The 16,215-nt window shown below is 42.0% G+C and overlaps 1 protein-coding gene across 2 annotated transcripts in view; it reads left to right on the top strand.

The window, feature by feature from the left end:
* Positions 1-16,215, top strand: part of DOCK2 (dedicator of cytokinesis 2) — a 1,232,183-nt gene that overhangs the window by 388,583 nt on the left and 827,385 nt on the right. For both annotated transcript variants that reach the window (XM_040442815.1, XM_040442808.1), the window contains exons 19-20: positions 14,461-14,558; positions 15,576-15,665. In XM_040442815.1, coding sequence (XP_040298749.1) covers positions 14,461-14,558; positions 15,576-15,665 — 188 coding nt within the window. The remainder of the gene's footprint in view (positions 1-14,460; positions 14,559-15,575; positions 15,666-16,215) is intronic.

Below are 16,215 nucleotides of genomic sequence, written 5' to 3'. Positions count from 1 at the left end.
TAATATATAATTTATAAACCCCTCTGTATTTGATATGTAAAGCACCATGAAAGTTAATGACATAACATACTGAAGTACACAAGTTTAGTCACATTATTATGACCAACAGCTAATATCCAGAGTAATTGTCACGTGCAGGACTGACAGCAGGCGAGCTGGTAGTGACTCAATAAGGTCCTGGTACGTTGTCACTGCTATCTGGAGCAATGTTGACTGCAGTGCATTCCACAGCTGCTGGAAGGTGCATGGGGAAAGATCTATAGAGTAAACATGGTGATTAAGATGGTATAGCAATTAGTAGAGCAAATATCCAGCTCACTGAATCATCTTGGATCACCCGTGTGCATGGAACAGGCAGGTAAGCCTCTAGTATACAGATCAACACGAAAAAAGCTCCAGCACTCACGTTTCCTTTGGTAGCTTAAAATCCTCATCTTTATTCAGGCAGTAGAAACATTGTACAGGACGTGCACCTACAAGTGATGCAACATTGAACGCGTTTCGAACAAAGTTCTTATTCTTAACTGTGAACAATGTCTTTCCCAGAGGTTAAATACTGAACTAAAACAAATGGTTCCACCCTCACCTGAAAGGGGTGGGGGATGGTAAAAGAGGAAAAGGAGGAACCTTCTATTCCCTATATAAGGCACTGTTCACATTGTAAAGCAATGTATTTGCAAATCGCATCGATCTTTATAGATAATTATATATAAAAAGTGACAATTTCCACCAATAAACATATAATAATAAACTCAAATGCACACATAATAGTAGATTAAAAACTGTCACATATAAGTACATAACAATATACAAATATACCATATATAATATACAAATCTTATTCCTATCTTAACTTCCTAGAAATGATCAATAAAAATCTCCTCTAGGGTTTGTACCGAACTTTAGGATTTTTGGACCCTGGACCCGAACATAAACATTTCAGTGTGAGATACACCCTTTGCATACTGTGGTTCTATTCAATAATTTGAAAAACAGCAATTTTTGGCCAAAAACTTAAATTGCGGCCTAGTCTGGATCTTGGCGTGTGAGATACACCCTTTAGATACTGTGGATCTATTCAGTTATTTGAAAAACAGCTATTTTGGACAACAAACTTTAATTGCGGACTAGTCAGCATCTGTACGTGTGAGATCCAACCTTTATATACTGTCGTACTATTCTGCTATTAATTAAACAAGATCCTAAATTTGAGAAATATGAGGAGAGCGTCAAATAAGGGACATGTCCCAGGTCGTGGTGCTGCTGGTGGAGCTCCTGTTGCAGGGCAAGGACGTGGCCGATCTGTGCCAGCTACACGCACAAGTGAAACCCCTTCCTCAGGTGCTAGTAGGTGACAGAACCTGCATCGGTATTTGGTTGGACCTAATGCAGCTCTACGAATGGTGAGGCCTGAACAAGTACAGGCGATAGTAGATTGGGTTGCTGACAGTGCCTCCAGTTCCTTCACATTGTCTCCCACCCAGTCTCCTGCTGAAAGATCAGAGTTGGCACCTGCAGCTGATGTCCATCAGTCTTTCACCTCACACCCTTGCAAATCAGCCAAGCAGTCTGAGCCCCAAGTCATTCAGCAGTCTCTTCTGCTTTTTGATGCCCAACCACTTATGTTTCAAGATGAGTACATGGGAGGACCATCGCAGCACGTCTCGGATGATGATGAAACACAGGTGCCAACTGCTGTGGCTTTCGAAAGTGTGCAGATCGACAAGGAGGGCAGGGGTGAAGATTGGGTGGAAGATGTGGAGGACGATGAGGTCCTCGACCCCACATGGAATCAAGGTCTTGCAAATGACCTATGTAGTTCGGAGGAAGAGGCGGTGGTCGCACAGAGCCACGAGCACAGCAGAAGAGGGAGCAGGGTGCCAAAGCTGAGCGGCCGTCCCCTAGACAGTACACCTGCTACTGCCCACCGCAGCAAGGGACCACACCAAAGCCAGCTCCAAGTAGTTCCCTGGCGTGGCAGTTCTTCAGACAATGTGCTGATGACAAGACACGAGTGGTTTGCACGCTGTGCAATCAGAGCCTGAGGCGAGGCATAAACGTTCTCAACCTGAGCACAACCTGCATGACCAGGCATTTAAGTGCTAAGCATGAGCTGCAGTGGAGTAGACACCTCAAAAACCAAGAAAGGTCTCTGGCTCCTCCTGCTTCCTCTTCTGCTGCAGTCTCGGCCTCTTCATCCACCTCTGGAGTGACAGTGCCACCTGCCACCCCGCAAACAGAGGATCTGCCATCAACACCACCACCTGGGTCACCAAGCATCTCCACAATGTCCCACAGAAGCGTTCAGCTCTCCATCTCCCAAACACTGGAGAGGAAGAGGAAGTACCCCCCTACCCACCCGCGATCCCTAGCCCTGAATGCCAGCATTTCTAAATTACTGGCCTTTGAAATGCTGTCATTCTGTCTGGTAAATACGGATAGTTTTAAAGGCCTTATGGCGGTGGCTGTCTCACAGTATGTCATGCCCAGCCGCCACTACTTTTCCAGGCGACCCATCCCTTCACTGCAAGCCAAGTGGGGGACAAAATCAGGTGTGCACTGCGCAACGCCATCTGTGGCAAGGTGCACCTCACTACGGATACGTAGACCAGTAAGCACGGTCAGGGACATTATATCTCCATAACAGCACACTGGGTAAATGCAGTGGCGGCTGGGCCTGAGGCGGATAGCAGTTTGGCGCATGTCCTTCCACCACCGAGGATTGCAGGGCGCTTCAGTTTGCCTCCTGTTGCTTCCTCCTCCTACTCCGCTTCCTCATCCTCTACCGGCTCCTCATCCAGTCAGCGTAACCCCTTCACCACCAACTTCAGCACAGCCAGGGGTAAACGACAGCAGGCAATTTTAAAACTTATCTGTTTGGGGGACAAACCCCACACCGCGCAGGAGCTGTGGATGGGCCTTGAACAACAGACTGATGAGTGGTTGGTGCCAGTGAGCCTCAAGCCCGGCCTGGTGGTGTGCGATAATGGGCGAAATCTCATAGCAGCTCTGGGACTAGGCGGTTTGACACACATCCCTTGCCTAGCGCATGTGCTGAATTTGGTGGTGCAGAGATTCCATAAAAATTACCCCGATATGTCAGAGCTGCTGCATAAAGTGCGGGCCGTCTGTGCATGCTTTTGGCGTTCTCACCCTGCTGCTTGCCTGTCAGCGCTGCAGCGTAACTTCGGCCTCCCCGCTCACCGCCTCATATGCGACAAGCCCACAAGGTATAACTCCACCTTGCAAATGCTGGCCAGACTGTGCGAGCAGCAGGAGGCGATAGTGGAGTTTCAGCTGTAGCACACACGGGTGAGTCGCTCTGTGGAACAGCACCACTTCACCACCAAAGACTGGGCCTCCATGCGAGACCTGTGTTCCTTGTTGCACTGTTTCGAGTACTTCACCAACATGGCCAGTGCCGATGACGCCGTTCTTAGCATTACTATCACACTTTTATGACTCCTTGAAAAAACGCTGCTGGCGATGATGGAAGAGAATGTCGCACAGGAGGAGGAGGAAGAGGGATCATTTCTTAGGGTTTCCGGGCAGTCATTCACAAGTAGCACCGAGGGTGGATTCCTGCACCCACAAACGGCAGGTACACAATTGTCCAGCCAGGGCACAGTTCTGGAGGATGACGAGGTGGAGGGTGAGGAAGAGTTGGAGGAGGAGGAACCATGTTCACAGCAGGGTGGCATCCAGACCAGCTCATGGCCATCACTGGTGCATGGCTGGGGGGATACAGAGGACACAGACGATACACCTCCCACAGAGGACAGCTTTTCGTTGCCTCTGGGCAGCCTGGCACACGAGCGATTACATGCTGCAGTGTCTCTGCAATGACCACCGAGTTGCCCACATTCTAACTTGCACTGATTACTGGGTGGCCACACTGCGGGATCCCCATTACAAGGACAGCGTACCGTCCTTAATTCCGTCACTGGAGCGTGATCGTAAGATGTGCGAGTATAAGCGCACGCTGGTAGATGCGCTGCTGGTGGCATTCCCACCTGACAGCGGGGGCACAGTGGAAGCACAAGGCGAAGGCAGAGGAAGAGGTCTCTATGAAGGCAGGGTTAGCATGGTCGAAATGTGGAAAAGCTTTGTCAGCACGCCACAACAACCAGCACCACCAGCTGATATGGAACGTCTCAGCAGGAGGCAGCATTTCACCAACCTGGTGGAGCAGTATGTGTGCACACGCCTACACGTACTGAATGACGGGTCTGCCCTCCTTCAACTTCTGGGTCTCCAAATTGGGCACATGGCCTGAGCTTGCCCTTTATGCCTTGGTGGTGCTGGCCTGCCCTGCAGCCAGTGTATTATCTGAGCGTGTGTTTAGCATGGCAGGGTGCATCATTACAGGCAAGAGCAGCCGCCTGTCCACAGCCAATGTGGACAAGCTCACGTTCATTAAAATGAACCAGGCATGGATCCCACAGGACTTGTTTGTACCTTGTGCAGAAAAGACATGTATACCGGCCTTAATCAGCCATTGTTATACTGCAGCGCAATTGCGCATTCTTGTCTTTTGGATATTTTACACTCTTTTGAAGTGTACCCTAATTAATAAAATAAAAATAAATTAAAACCAAAATCCAGTGTTGGCTACCACGTCATCCTCCACCACCGCGTCCTCCTCCACCGCCGCTTCCACCTACACCGCTACGTCCACCGCCTCCTCAAACTCCTACTCTATACGGAACTCCACCTCATAAATCAATTATTATTTTTTTTTTTGTGCGTATTTTATTTTATTTTATGTCATTTCACTACTTTGTCAGTTTGTCAGACATTTTTGGGTGAAATTCACCAATTTTAGGGTGTGATGTAATACTGCTACACCTAGTAGACAGGTTTAAAAAAAATAAAAAAAAATTGTCTGTTACATTTTCGGATGAAATTCACAAATTTTTGGGTGTAATATACCCCTCCTATACCTAGTTGACAGCATAATAAATTTCAATAATTTTTCTTTTACACTTTCGGGTGACAATAAACAATTTTTTTCTGTCATAGACCCCTGCTCTACCAAGTAGACAGGTTAATACATTTCTGTAATTTTTAAGTTACATTCTTAGGCCTCTTTCACACGGGCGTTGTGGGAAAATGTGCAGGTGCGTTGCGGGAACATGCACGATTTTTCCGCGCGAGTGCAAAACATTGTAATGCATTTTGCACTCGCGTGAGAAAAATCGCACATGTTTGTTACCCAAACCCGAACTTCTTCACAGAGGGCTTGGGATCGGTGTTCTGTAGATTGTATTATTTTCCCTTATAACATGGTTATAAGGGAAAATAATTGCATTCGGAATACATAATGCATAGTAAAATAAGGCTGGAGGGGTTAAAAAAAAAAAAATAGATTTAAACTCACCTTAATCCACTTGCTTGCGCAGCCGGCATCTCTTCTGTCTTCTTTTTTGCTGTGTGCAGGAAAAGGACCTGTGGTGACGTCACTCCGGTCATCACATGGTCCGTCACATGATCTTTAACCATGGTGATGGATCATGTGATGACCGTAGGGACGTCACCACAGGTTCTTTTCCTGCACACAGCAAAGAAGAAGACAGAAGAGATGCCGGCTGCGCAATCAAGTGGATTAAGGTGAGTTAAATTATTTTTTCTTTTTTTTTAACCCCTCCAGAGCTATTGTACTATGCATTCTGTATTCAGAATGTTATTATTTTCCCTTATAACCATGTTATAAGGGAAAAAAATAATGATCGGGTCTCCATCCCGATCGTCTCCTAGCAACCGTGCGTGAAAATCGCACTTGCTTGCGGATGCTTGCGATTTTCACGCAGCCACATTTATTTCTATGGGGCCTGCGTTACGTGAAGAAAACGCACAAAGAGGAGCATGCTGCGATTTTCACGCAACGGACAAGTGACGCGTGAAAATCACCGCTCGTGTGCACAGCCCTATAGAAATGAATGGGTCAGGATTCAGTGCGGGTGCAATACATTCAACTCGCGCATCGCATCCGCGCGGAATACTCGCCCGTGTAAAAGGGGCCTTAGGTTGACATTTTACAATTTTGGACCTGCTCTGCATAGGTGACAGGGAATAAAATTTTAAAAAATTCTTCTTTAATTGATGCACATCACCTCCTTTCATTCAATGCTTAAAATTTAACAAGTTGTCCCACATTTGCGCTTCAATTACTTTTCCCACATTTGAGCTTCAATAATTTAACCCACATTTGCGCTTTAATAACTTTTCCCATATTTCCGCTCGATCAAAATAAAATTTCATCCATTTATCTCCCTTGGATGTAGTCTCTCTTTCTCACGCTCCCTCTCCGGCGTGGAACTTTGGATCAACTTGCAGGATGACAGGCCGAACTGGATGGACAAATGTCTTTTTTCGGCCTTATGTACTATGTTACTATGTTACTATGTTTGCTGTACGTTAAGGCAAGGGTAGGCATATCGTTCTCTGTTTTGTACTGGTCACCTTGAGTGTCTGCATCGTAGTGATTATTTGAATTTTAGTTTTGGTTTTGGTTTTTATTTCTTTATTTCTTTGACCCCTCTACACTTCTTTTTTGTCACATTCTGGGAAGAAAAACCCTGGGGAGGAAAACAACAGTTCCTCTCTAGTTTTATTCTAAGCGATCTCAAAACCTCTAGAGATCATCCACCTAGGGTAACCTCTTTGTGATAAACGTGTTTGGACAATCTGAATTTTCCTTTCAAAAGCCACAGAAGTGCTACAGTTTCTACGAGCACGTGTGAATTCACCCACAGGAATCGATTTAATCATGTGGACCGGATGATGTCTGTCCGCACACAAAATCATATTTCCTGTGACTTCCTTACGAAATGTTTCAGTTTGTATTATATGGCCAGGTATTCCTGAAAGTTTAAGGTCCAAAAAATTCATACAGTATTGGTCCTCAATATAAGTAAAATGCAAATTTGTAGACATTATCTTCGAGATAATGAAAAAACTCCTGTATGGCAGGCACATCGCCGCTCCAAATAAGGAGCAGATCGTCGATGTACCTGCCATACCACACAATGTACTCAGAAAATGGATTGTCTGTACTATACACATCTCTCTCTTCCCAATAGAACATAGTATGGTTTGCCAATAAAGGCGAATATTTTGAACCCATTGACACGCCTGTGGATTGGACATAATATTTAGAATTAAAAGTAAAATAATTGTGGGACATTAGGAACTCGGTCACAATAAGCACATAGTCGATAAACTCATTGGAGATTCTACTGTACTATACTTGTGCAAAGGGAATTCAAGCGAAGTATAGCCATATTATGTGGAATCGAAGGATATAACGATATTACATCCACCGTGAGCCGCCTATAAACATTTTTCCAGGTCATATTAAGGAAAGACCTCAATATTGCAGAGGTATCCCTAACATAAAGTGGAATCCGTTTCACCAACGGTTGTAAAATACAATCTAACCAGTTACCTAGTCTCTCTGTTAGAGATCCAATTCCTGTGACTATAGGGCGTAAAGGAGGTGGAAATTGGCCCTTGTGAACTTTCAGAAGGGCATGCATGGTAGGGGTAACTACAGACTGAGTAATATGGCCTTATTCAAAGTCCGTACACAGGACCTCCAGAAATCTTATATTGTATTAATGTATCTTTGTCCATTGTCCGATATGTAGTAGAATCTGAGAAGAGATTTGTTATCTTTTGGCAATACATGTCACTATCCAGGACAACAGCGGACCCTCCCTTGTCCGCCATCTTAATTACGATACGTTTATTTTCGGATAATTCCTGTAATGCTTTTTTGTGGCTTTTGGACAAGTTATTCTGTCCGTTGCTGTCATGGCGGCGCCCATGTATTTCTTTCAACTCCCTCTCAACAATGTCCTGAAAGGTATCCATATTGGCTGTGCGAGACATGATTGGATAAAACCCAGGGTTGTGAGTCCTGAACTTTTGTGTATTTAGTTCAGTACTTAGAAGCATCTGCTTCCCTTTGGAGATCATTCAGACATGCAAGAGATAATTGCTCTTTAAACATCAAGTTGCAATATTGATTATCAACATTAGTCGCACATGTCTGGATTGCATCTCCCTCAACAGCATCTGTGTCAGTATCACTAAAATGTCTCGCAACAGTCAGTTGTCTTATGAATTTATTAATGTCCAACAGAGTGGAAAACAGGTCAAAATCTACTGATGGTACATAATTCAAACCAAGTTTAAGAACTTCTATCTGTTCAGTTGTTAACACTACAGCAGATAAATTTAATACATCTACCGAAAATTTCTGTTGGTATGGTTCTATCTTTTTTGTTGACGTGTCGACCTGGTAAAAGGTATTTGCATGTTTTCGTCACACGCAGCGGACTAGTTTTTTTGAAGATTTCCTGTTTTCGCTGATTTGATTTTTATTTGTATTTTTATTCTTCTTATAATAGGATACCTTTGGTTTACTACTGAGTTCAATGTCAGTCTGTGAGGAGCTTTGTAATGAATCATGTGAGCCATCAGATGTTTCCACGGTATCTACAGTCAGGTCCATAAATATTGGGACATCGACACAATTCTAACATTTTTGGTTCTATACACCACCACAATGGATTTGAAATGAAACGAACAAGATGTGCTTTAGGCTACTTTCACACTTGCGTTCAGAGCGGATCCGTCTGGTGTCTGCACAGACGGATCAGCTCCTATAATGCAAACGTTGGTATCCGTTCAGAACGGATCCGTCTGCATTATAGTTCAGAAAAAATTCTAAGTGTGAAAGTTAGTCAGACGGATCCGTCCAGACTTTACATTGAAAGTCAATGGGGGACGGATCCGTTATAAAATTGCACCACATTGTGTCAACTTCAAACTGATCCGTACCCATTGACTTACATTGTAAGTCTGGACGGATCCGTTTGCCTCCGCACGGCCAGGCGGACACCCGAACGCTGCAAGCTGCGTTCGGATGTCCGCCTGCTGAGCGGAACGGCGGCCAAGCGGAGCCATCCTGATGCATTCTGAGCGGATCCATATCCACTCAGAATGCATTAGGGCTCTACGGATCCGTTCGGGGCCGCTTGTGAGAGCCTTCAAACGGAGCTCACAAGCGGAACCCCGAACGCTAGTGTGAAAGTAGCCTTAACTGCAGACTGTCAGCTTTAATTTGAGGGTATTTACATCCAAATCAGGTGAACGGTGTAGGAATTACAACAATTTGCATATGTGCCTCCCACTTGTTAAGGAACCAAAAGTAATGGGACGATTGGCTTCTCAGCTGTTCCATGGCCAGGTGTGTGTTATTCCCTCATTATCCCAATTACAATGAGCAGATAAAAGGTCCAGAGTTCATTTCATGTGTGCTATTTGCATTTGGAATCTGTTGCTGTCAACTCTCAAGATGAGATCCAAAAAGCTGTCACTATCAGTGAAGCAAGCCATCATTAGGCTGAAAAAAAAGAAAACAAACCCATCAGAGAGATAGCAAAAACATTAGGCATGCCAAAACAACTGTTTGGAACATTCTTAAAAAGAAGGAACGCACCGGTGAGCTCAGCAACACCAAAAGACCTGGAAGCCCACGAAAAACAACTGTGGTGGATGACCGAAGAATTCATTCCCTGGTGAAGAAAACACCCTTCACAACAGTTGGCCAGATCAAGAACACTCTCCAGGAGGTAGGTGTATGTGTGTCAAAGTCAACAATCAAGAGAAGGCTTTACCAGAGTGAATACAGAGGGTTCACCACAAGATGTAAACCATTGGTGAGCCTCAAAAATAGGAAGGCCAGATTAGAGTTTGCCAAACGACATCTAAAAATGCCTTCACAGTTCTGGAACAACATCCTATGGACAGATGAGACCAAGATCAACTTGTACCAGAGTGATGGGAAGAGAAGAGTATGGAGAAGGAAAGGAACTGCTCATGATCCTAAGCATACCACCTCATCAGTGAAGCATGGTGGTGGTAGTGTCATGGCGTGGGCATGTATGGCTGCCAATGGAACTGGTGCTCTTGTATTTATTGATGATGTGACTGCTGACAAAAGCAGCAGGATGAATTCTGAAGTGTTTCGGGCAATATTATCTGCTCATATTCAGCCAAATGCTTCAGAAGTCATTGGATGGCGTTTCACAGTGCAGATGGACAATGACCCAAAGCATACTGCAAAAGCAACCAAAGAGTTTTTTAAGGGAAAGAAGTGGAATGTTATGCAATGGCCAAGTCAATCAACTCACCTGAATCGGATTGAGCATGCATTTCACTTGCTGAAGACAAAACTGAGGGGAAAATGCCCCAAGAACAAGCAGGAACTGAAGACAGTTGCAGTAGAGGCGTGGCAGAGCATCACCAGGGATGAAACCCAGCGTCTGGTGATGTCTATGCATTCCAGACTTCAGGCTGTAATTGACTGCAAAGGATTTGAAACCAAGTATTAAAAAGTGAAAGTTTGATTTATGATTATTATTCTGTCCCATTACTTTTGGTTCCTTAACAAGTGGGAGGCACATATGCAAACTGTTGTTATTCCTACACTGTTCACCTGATTTGGATGTAAATACCCTCAAATTAAAGCTGACAGTCTGCAGTTAAAGCACATCTTGTTTGTTTAATTGCAAATCCATTGTGGTGTTGTATAGAGTCAAAAATGTTAGAATTGTGTTGATGTCCCAATATTTATGGACCTAACTGTAATTCTGAGGAGAAGCTCACTCTTTGTGATTTGCTTGATGACCTAGGTCTTCTATTATTTTTGTTTTTATTTGAATTTTTCTTGAGAATGGATTTAGGTGTGGAGTGCGGGTTATCCCTCCTGCCCCACTCATACACCTGATCATGTTTGTAATCGTAGAGATCCCTCTGGAATTTCATGTGTTTAATATCAGTAATATGCTCTTCCATTTGTTCTGTGGCATTTAACATTTCCAATTCCAGGGTTTCAAAATCACTGGTGGATTCAAAAGGTTTGAGAGATTGTTTGCATATTTTTATATGGAGCGGGGCGATGTGCCTTCCATACAGGAGTTTTTTCATTATGTCGAAGATTATCCCTACAATTTGCATTTAACTTATATTGAGGACCAATACTGTGTGAATTTTTTGGACCTTAAACTTTCAGGAATATCTGGCCATATAATACAAAGTGAAACATTTCGTAAGGAAGTCACAGGAAATACGATTTTGCGTGCGGACAGTCATCATCCGGTCCACACGATTAAATCGATTCTTGTGGGTGAATTCGCACTTCTGTGGCTTTTGAAAGGGAAATTCAGATTGTCTAGACACGTTTGTCACAAAGAGGTTACCCTAGGTGGATGATCTCTAGAGGTTAGGAGATCACTAGGAATAAAACTAGAGAGGAACTGTTGTTTCCTCCCCAGGGTTTTTCTTCCCAGAATGTGACAAAAAAGAAGTGTAGAGGGGTCAAAGACAGTGGTAGTGACAGAAATAAAAACAAAAAACAAAATGCAAATAATCACTACAATGTAGACACTCAAGTTGACGAGTACAAAACAGAGAACGATATGCCTACCCTTGTCTTAATGTACAGCAAACAGTTTGGTATAATACAACAAACAATTAAAAAATATTTGCCAATACTATATGATGATAATGTACTTTGCTGCATGTTGAGGCAGGGATACAGAATCGTTTCCAGAAGACCTCGAACTCTGGGTAACACTTTATCTCCTTCCTTCTATACACAACAGGTTAAACAAAGGGATAAAACTTGGCTCACTTACAAAGGTTTCACTAAATGTGGCAGCTTCCGCTACCGCACATGTAATTATGCAGTAAATACAAAAACTTTCCATAATGCAAACTCCTCTATCATATATTCAATTAAATCTTATATTAATTGTAATTCTATCAGTATTGTATATGTTATCCGCTGCATGGCTTGTGGGCTGCACCATCATAAAATTCAAAGTTAGGATTTTGGAGCACCTCAACTACATTGATAATCCTGCAAATGTGAACATATACAAAAACATGAACGAAATGTGAAACACTTCAGAGCTTTTGCTATCGAACACGTGAGGTTACAAAAGAAAGGAGGTGATTTAAAGCGTCTTGTAAGATTAAGGGAAGCTTTCTGGATTTTTAAATTGGATACTAGCCATCCTAATGGTCTTAACTTGAGACATGAGCTTATGCATTTTTATGGATCATTTCTCGGAAGTTAAGATAGGAATAAGATTTGTGTATTGTATATGGTATATTTGTATATTGTTATATACTTATATGTGACAGTTTTTAATCTACAATTATGTGTGCATTTGACTTTATTATTATATGTTTATTAGTGGAAATTGTCACTTTTTATATATATTTATCTATAAAGATCAATGCGATTTGCAATTTCATTGCTTTACAATGTGAACAGTGCCTTGGATGAGTGGACCCAAAGAATGCTACAAAAATAGTCCCCATGGCCATAAATCTGTCACCATCAGCTTGTCTTCTTTCACCAGAGTGTTTGTTCTCTGATGTTTTTGGTCTAACATGCCAACATCCATCCATTTGATGAAGCAGAAAACTAGACTCATCAGAGAAGGCAACCTATTTCCAAATCCTATACTGCTGCGAAAATTAAAGCTTTTTCTGCCAATGCAACTTTGAGGCCCATACTCAGTAGCATTCTCTGTACTGTTTTTAGACACACCTGGTAGCCCTCTGTTTTTTTTATTTTTTTTTTAAGTGAGCTGCTCCACTTTAGTGTGTCAGTTCAATCTTTTGCAACTTTGCAGTCAATGTTCACTTCTCATATCAATGGCATAAGGTTCCCTCCAGTTTCCATGTCACTTATTCATATTGGTTCCATTGTGAAGCAGAAAGCAAACTGGCTGGGTGGATGTAGGTGGGGCAATGTTCGACTGGGAAACCTTGAGGTCCTGACATTCATGTGGATGTTACATGTATCACCTATCAAAACATGTTTTAGACAAAGAATACCCATTCATGGCAATAGTGTTCCCTAATGATGTTTGCCTCATTCAGCAGGCCACAGGCAAAATTTGTTTGATAAACATTGCAAGGACTCATCTTAACTTGAGAGTTAAAAGAGTTAAATTGTCCAGGATTGTACTTTTCAATATCTGCACTATTCATCAACAATATCTGATCAGCAGAGGTACAATACCCTGCACCCATTCGATTTAGCTGTTTTGAGATAGCTCTGTAGCAATGTGTAGTTGACAGAACTGGTTACTACAGAATTTCTCCCATTCACTTCAGTAGGAGCAGCACTGCAGTAACCATCTCTATAGTGCATGGAGCTACCCAAAAAAAAGCTTATTGGCATTGGTGCAGAGTACTGGGCACCTATTGCTCAGATACTGATGGCTTATCCTGAGGATCCTAGAGTGCATCTTTAAGAATGTTGACTTGGCTATGTGGGTATGTCCACACAGGATGGAAAAATCTTCTGTAAGTCTATGGTGAATCTGCAGTCAGATTCCATGTGGAAATACCCTAACTCTAGTGGTACATATATCATTAATTGCAGTTGGATCCTCTGCATAAAGCAATTATGTAACTGTAATCAACAGTAAGCAAATCATAGCCCTAATCCTCTTCAGACCTCAGATCAGACCTCTAAATTAGACCCCCAAATCTGACCTTAGATCAGACTCCCAATCCTCATCAGATGTCAGATCAGACCCACATTCCTCATCAAACCTCAGATCAGAGCCCCATTCCTCATCAGACCTCAGTTCAGCCTCCAAGCTTCCTCAGAATTCAGATAAGACATAGAATAAAATAACTCACCTCTACTCCTCCTGACAGCACTGCCACTCACAAGATCCAGCATTCTGCTCCTGCACTCACCAATCCTTTAGTTTTCTGCTGGCGCTGCAATGCACTGTGACCTTATGTTGCACAGCATGCGGTCATAATGCACAATACGCCCTAACACTGTACGCAGTCAGAACACTGTACACAGCACAACGTCTGTCAGAAGATCAGAGAGCGGTGAGTACAGCAGGCACCAGGTGTGCTATATTAACATCACCTTGGTCCTACTGTGTACTAATAATGCATAATAAAAGTGATTATTAGTATTTACTTCATAGATGCAATGCCATTCCCCCCCCTACTTTTGGGGGGGAAGTGCATCTTATGATGAGAAAAATATGGTATATCTTAATATAATATTAAATAAAAGGGACAGCATACAATCTCAAAGCTTCAGAGATGTGTGTAGTCAAAATGTCAATTGTGGACTGTGAGTGAATGAAATATCCAGTTTCTTTCAATAATCCCATATGACATTTCATTCAGTATGTGTTTCGCTTGTGGAAAGAGACTGGATCCATCCATGTGGTGATATGCATACAAAGTACATAGAGTTATGGTTGTAATCTGTTTTTTAATGTATACAAATTGATGATTTACCATACTTGCTAACTTCTTGTGCCTAAAATGCAAATTTATGAAATTTCTGTATTTAATATGGTTGTAAACTGATACAAATATTCCCTAATATTTTAGTTGGCCTACTTGGACTTCTGAAGTGGCGCATGAAGCCTGAACTTCTGCAAGAAAATTTGGAAAAACTGAAGCTTGTGGACGGAGAAGAAGTTGTAAAAGTATGTATTTTTTCATATCGACTCCATATTGTCCTGAACATCCTTGCATAATTAGCAGCTGCACACTAAACATACAGCAGTATGTCAGTGACAGCAGTGCTCCCCACAGAGAAGCCAAGGACGTTTTCTTTTTTACCCTCGCTGCCTTCTCAATGGACACTGATGTGAATACACATCAGGAAGCAGCAAATAGCCTGGTCTTGAACTGGTTAAGGAACTGCTACTTAATGAGGTGAGACTCTCTGACCCTTATTTCAAAAGGCATCATCTGAAATTGTCATTAAGAAGATCTAGAACTTTTGGTAGAAAAATGTTTTATTTACAAAAATCATTTACAGGAAGCTTTTTGCAGAATAGTAAAAATTTAATTGCGAGTCTTTCAGACTTTCCAAAGATTGGTTCACACTTGGCTTATTAGGTTTTTCTGCTCTGTTTCTTTTAACAGATTAACATTCAAACATTACTTATTCAAAGTATTATTTTGCTTTATTACTTCTGGGGCTTAGGGTAGCATCACACTTTCCCTTTCTGACATAGAATACCCAAAGCATTGGCCTGAAGGAGGATGCAGTAGCTTCCACATACAGAAAGTCAGCTGTATTTTCTGCATCTGACAGGGAACTGTTAATGGTTTACTGTGACAATGCAATTTATTGTTGATAAAGTGATATATATTTACAGTGGCTGATTTGGAAGGGGTTAATTATATAGCTAAACATGAAAGTTGGATTTCTAGATCATAAAAATTGAGCATTGACCCTTATAAAGAATACTGTAAAAAGGTATTAAATTATGTTGATCTCTTATACTAATAAGTGCATGGCAATGATTTGTTCTCAACTGAAACTGTACCACATTGATGGAAGAATTCAGCATTTTAAAACTTCTCATTTATTAGTTGTAACTTTGTAAATAGCACTAAATAAAATTATCAAAAGATAGCTAGAGACCAGAATTTTCTGTGATGTACAGTAAGATCACTATCCTTTGTTTTACTAATATCTTTACTATTTGTAGTTTCTTCAGGACACTCTTGATGCCCTGTTTAACATCATGATGGAGCATTCACATTCAAACAAATATGACATACTAGTCTTTGATGCTTTGGTAAGAATGTCTCTCTTATTCCTCTCATGCCTTAAATAAAATGTGATGAGCCCATTAATAAAATACCCTGTGTCCTTAGCCTACTGTAAGACTGTATTACAAATATATTTAAAATTAATTAAGGGTACAACCCTGCTTCTGTAATCTTGCACATAGTTATTTAAAGAGCACCTATATTAAATATCTAAGAATGGTTAATTTCCATTATTTTATATGATAAAGGTGCCAAAGGATGCTTTGTAACAGTATTTAAAATATTTATACTCCTATAGAAAGACGTGTAAAAATCTTGTTGAAGTTGAAATACTGAATACAGCTCCATAATTGTGGATGTCCAGAGGAGAGGTTATTGTAATCTTCTCTAGAGCGGTTTTGTTAATCTCTTAAATTCCAGCCCATTTCTAGGTATTCTAGGCTGAAACATTTATCACCTGTTCACTGGATAAGTGATAAATGCTAGACCAATAAGAGTCCATATGCTGGTATCCCCATGATCACCAAAATGAGCAGGGTTGGACTGAAGTCCCTTAGGCCCACCATTATTCTGAGG

Source organism: Bufo bufo, chromosome 1 (assembly GCF_905171765.1).
Source record: "Bufo bufo chromosome 1, aBufBuf1.1, whole genome shotgun sequence".
NCBI classification, from domain to species: domain Eukaryota; kingdom Metazoa; phylum Chordata; class Amphibia; order Anura; family Bufonidae; genus Bufo; species Bufo bufo.
This window is presented reverse-complemented; position numbering and strand designations above follow the sequence as displayed.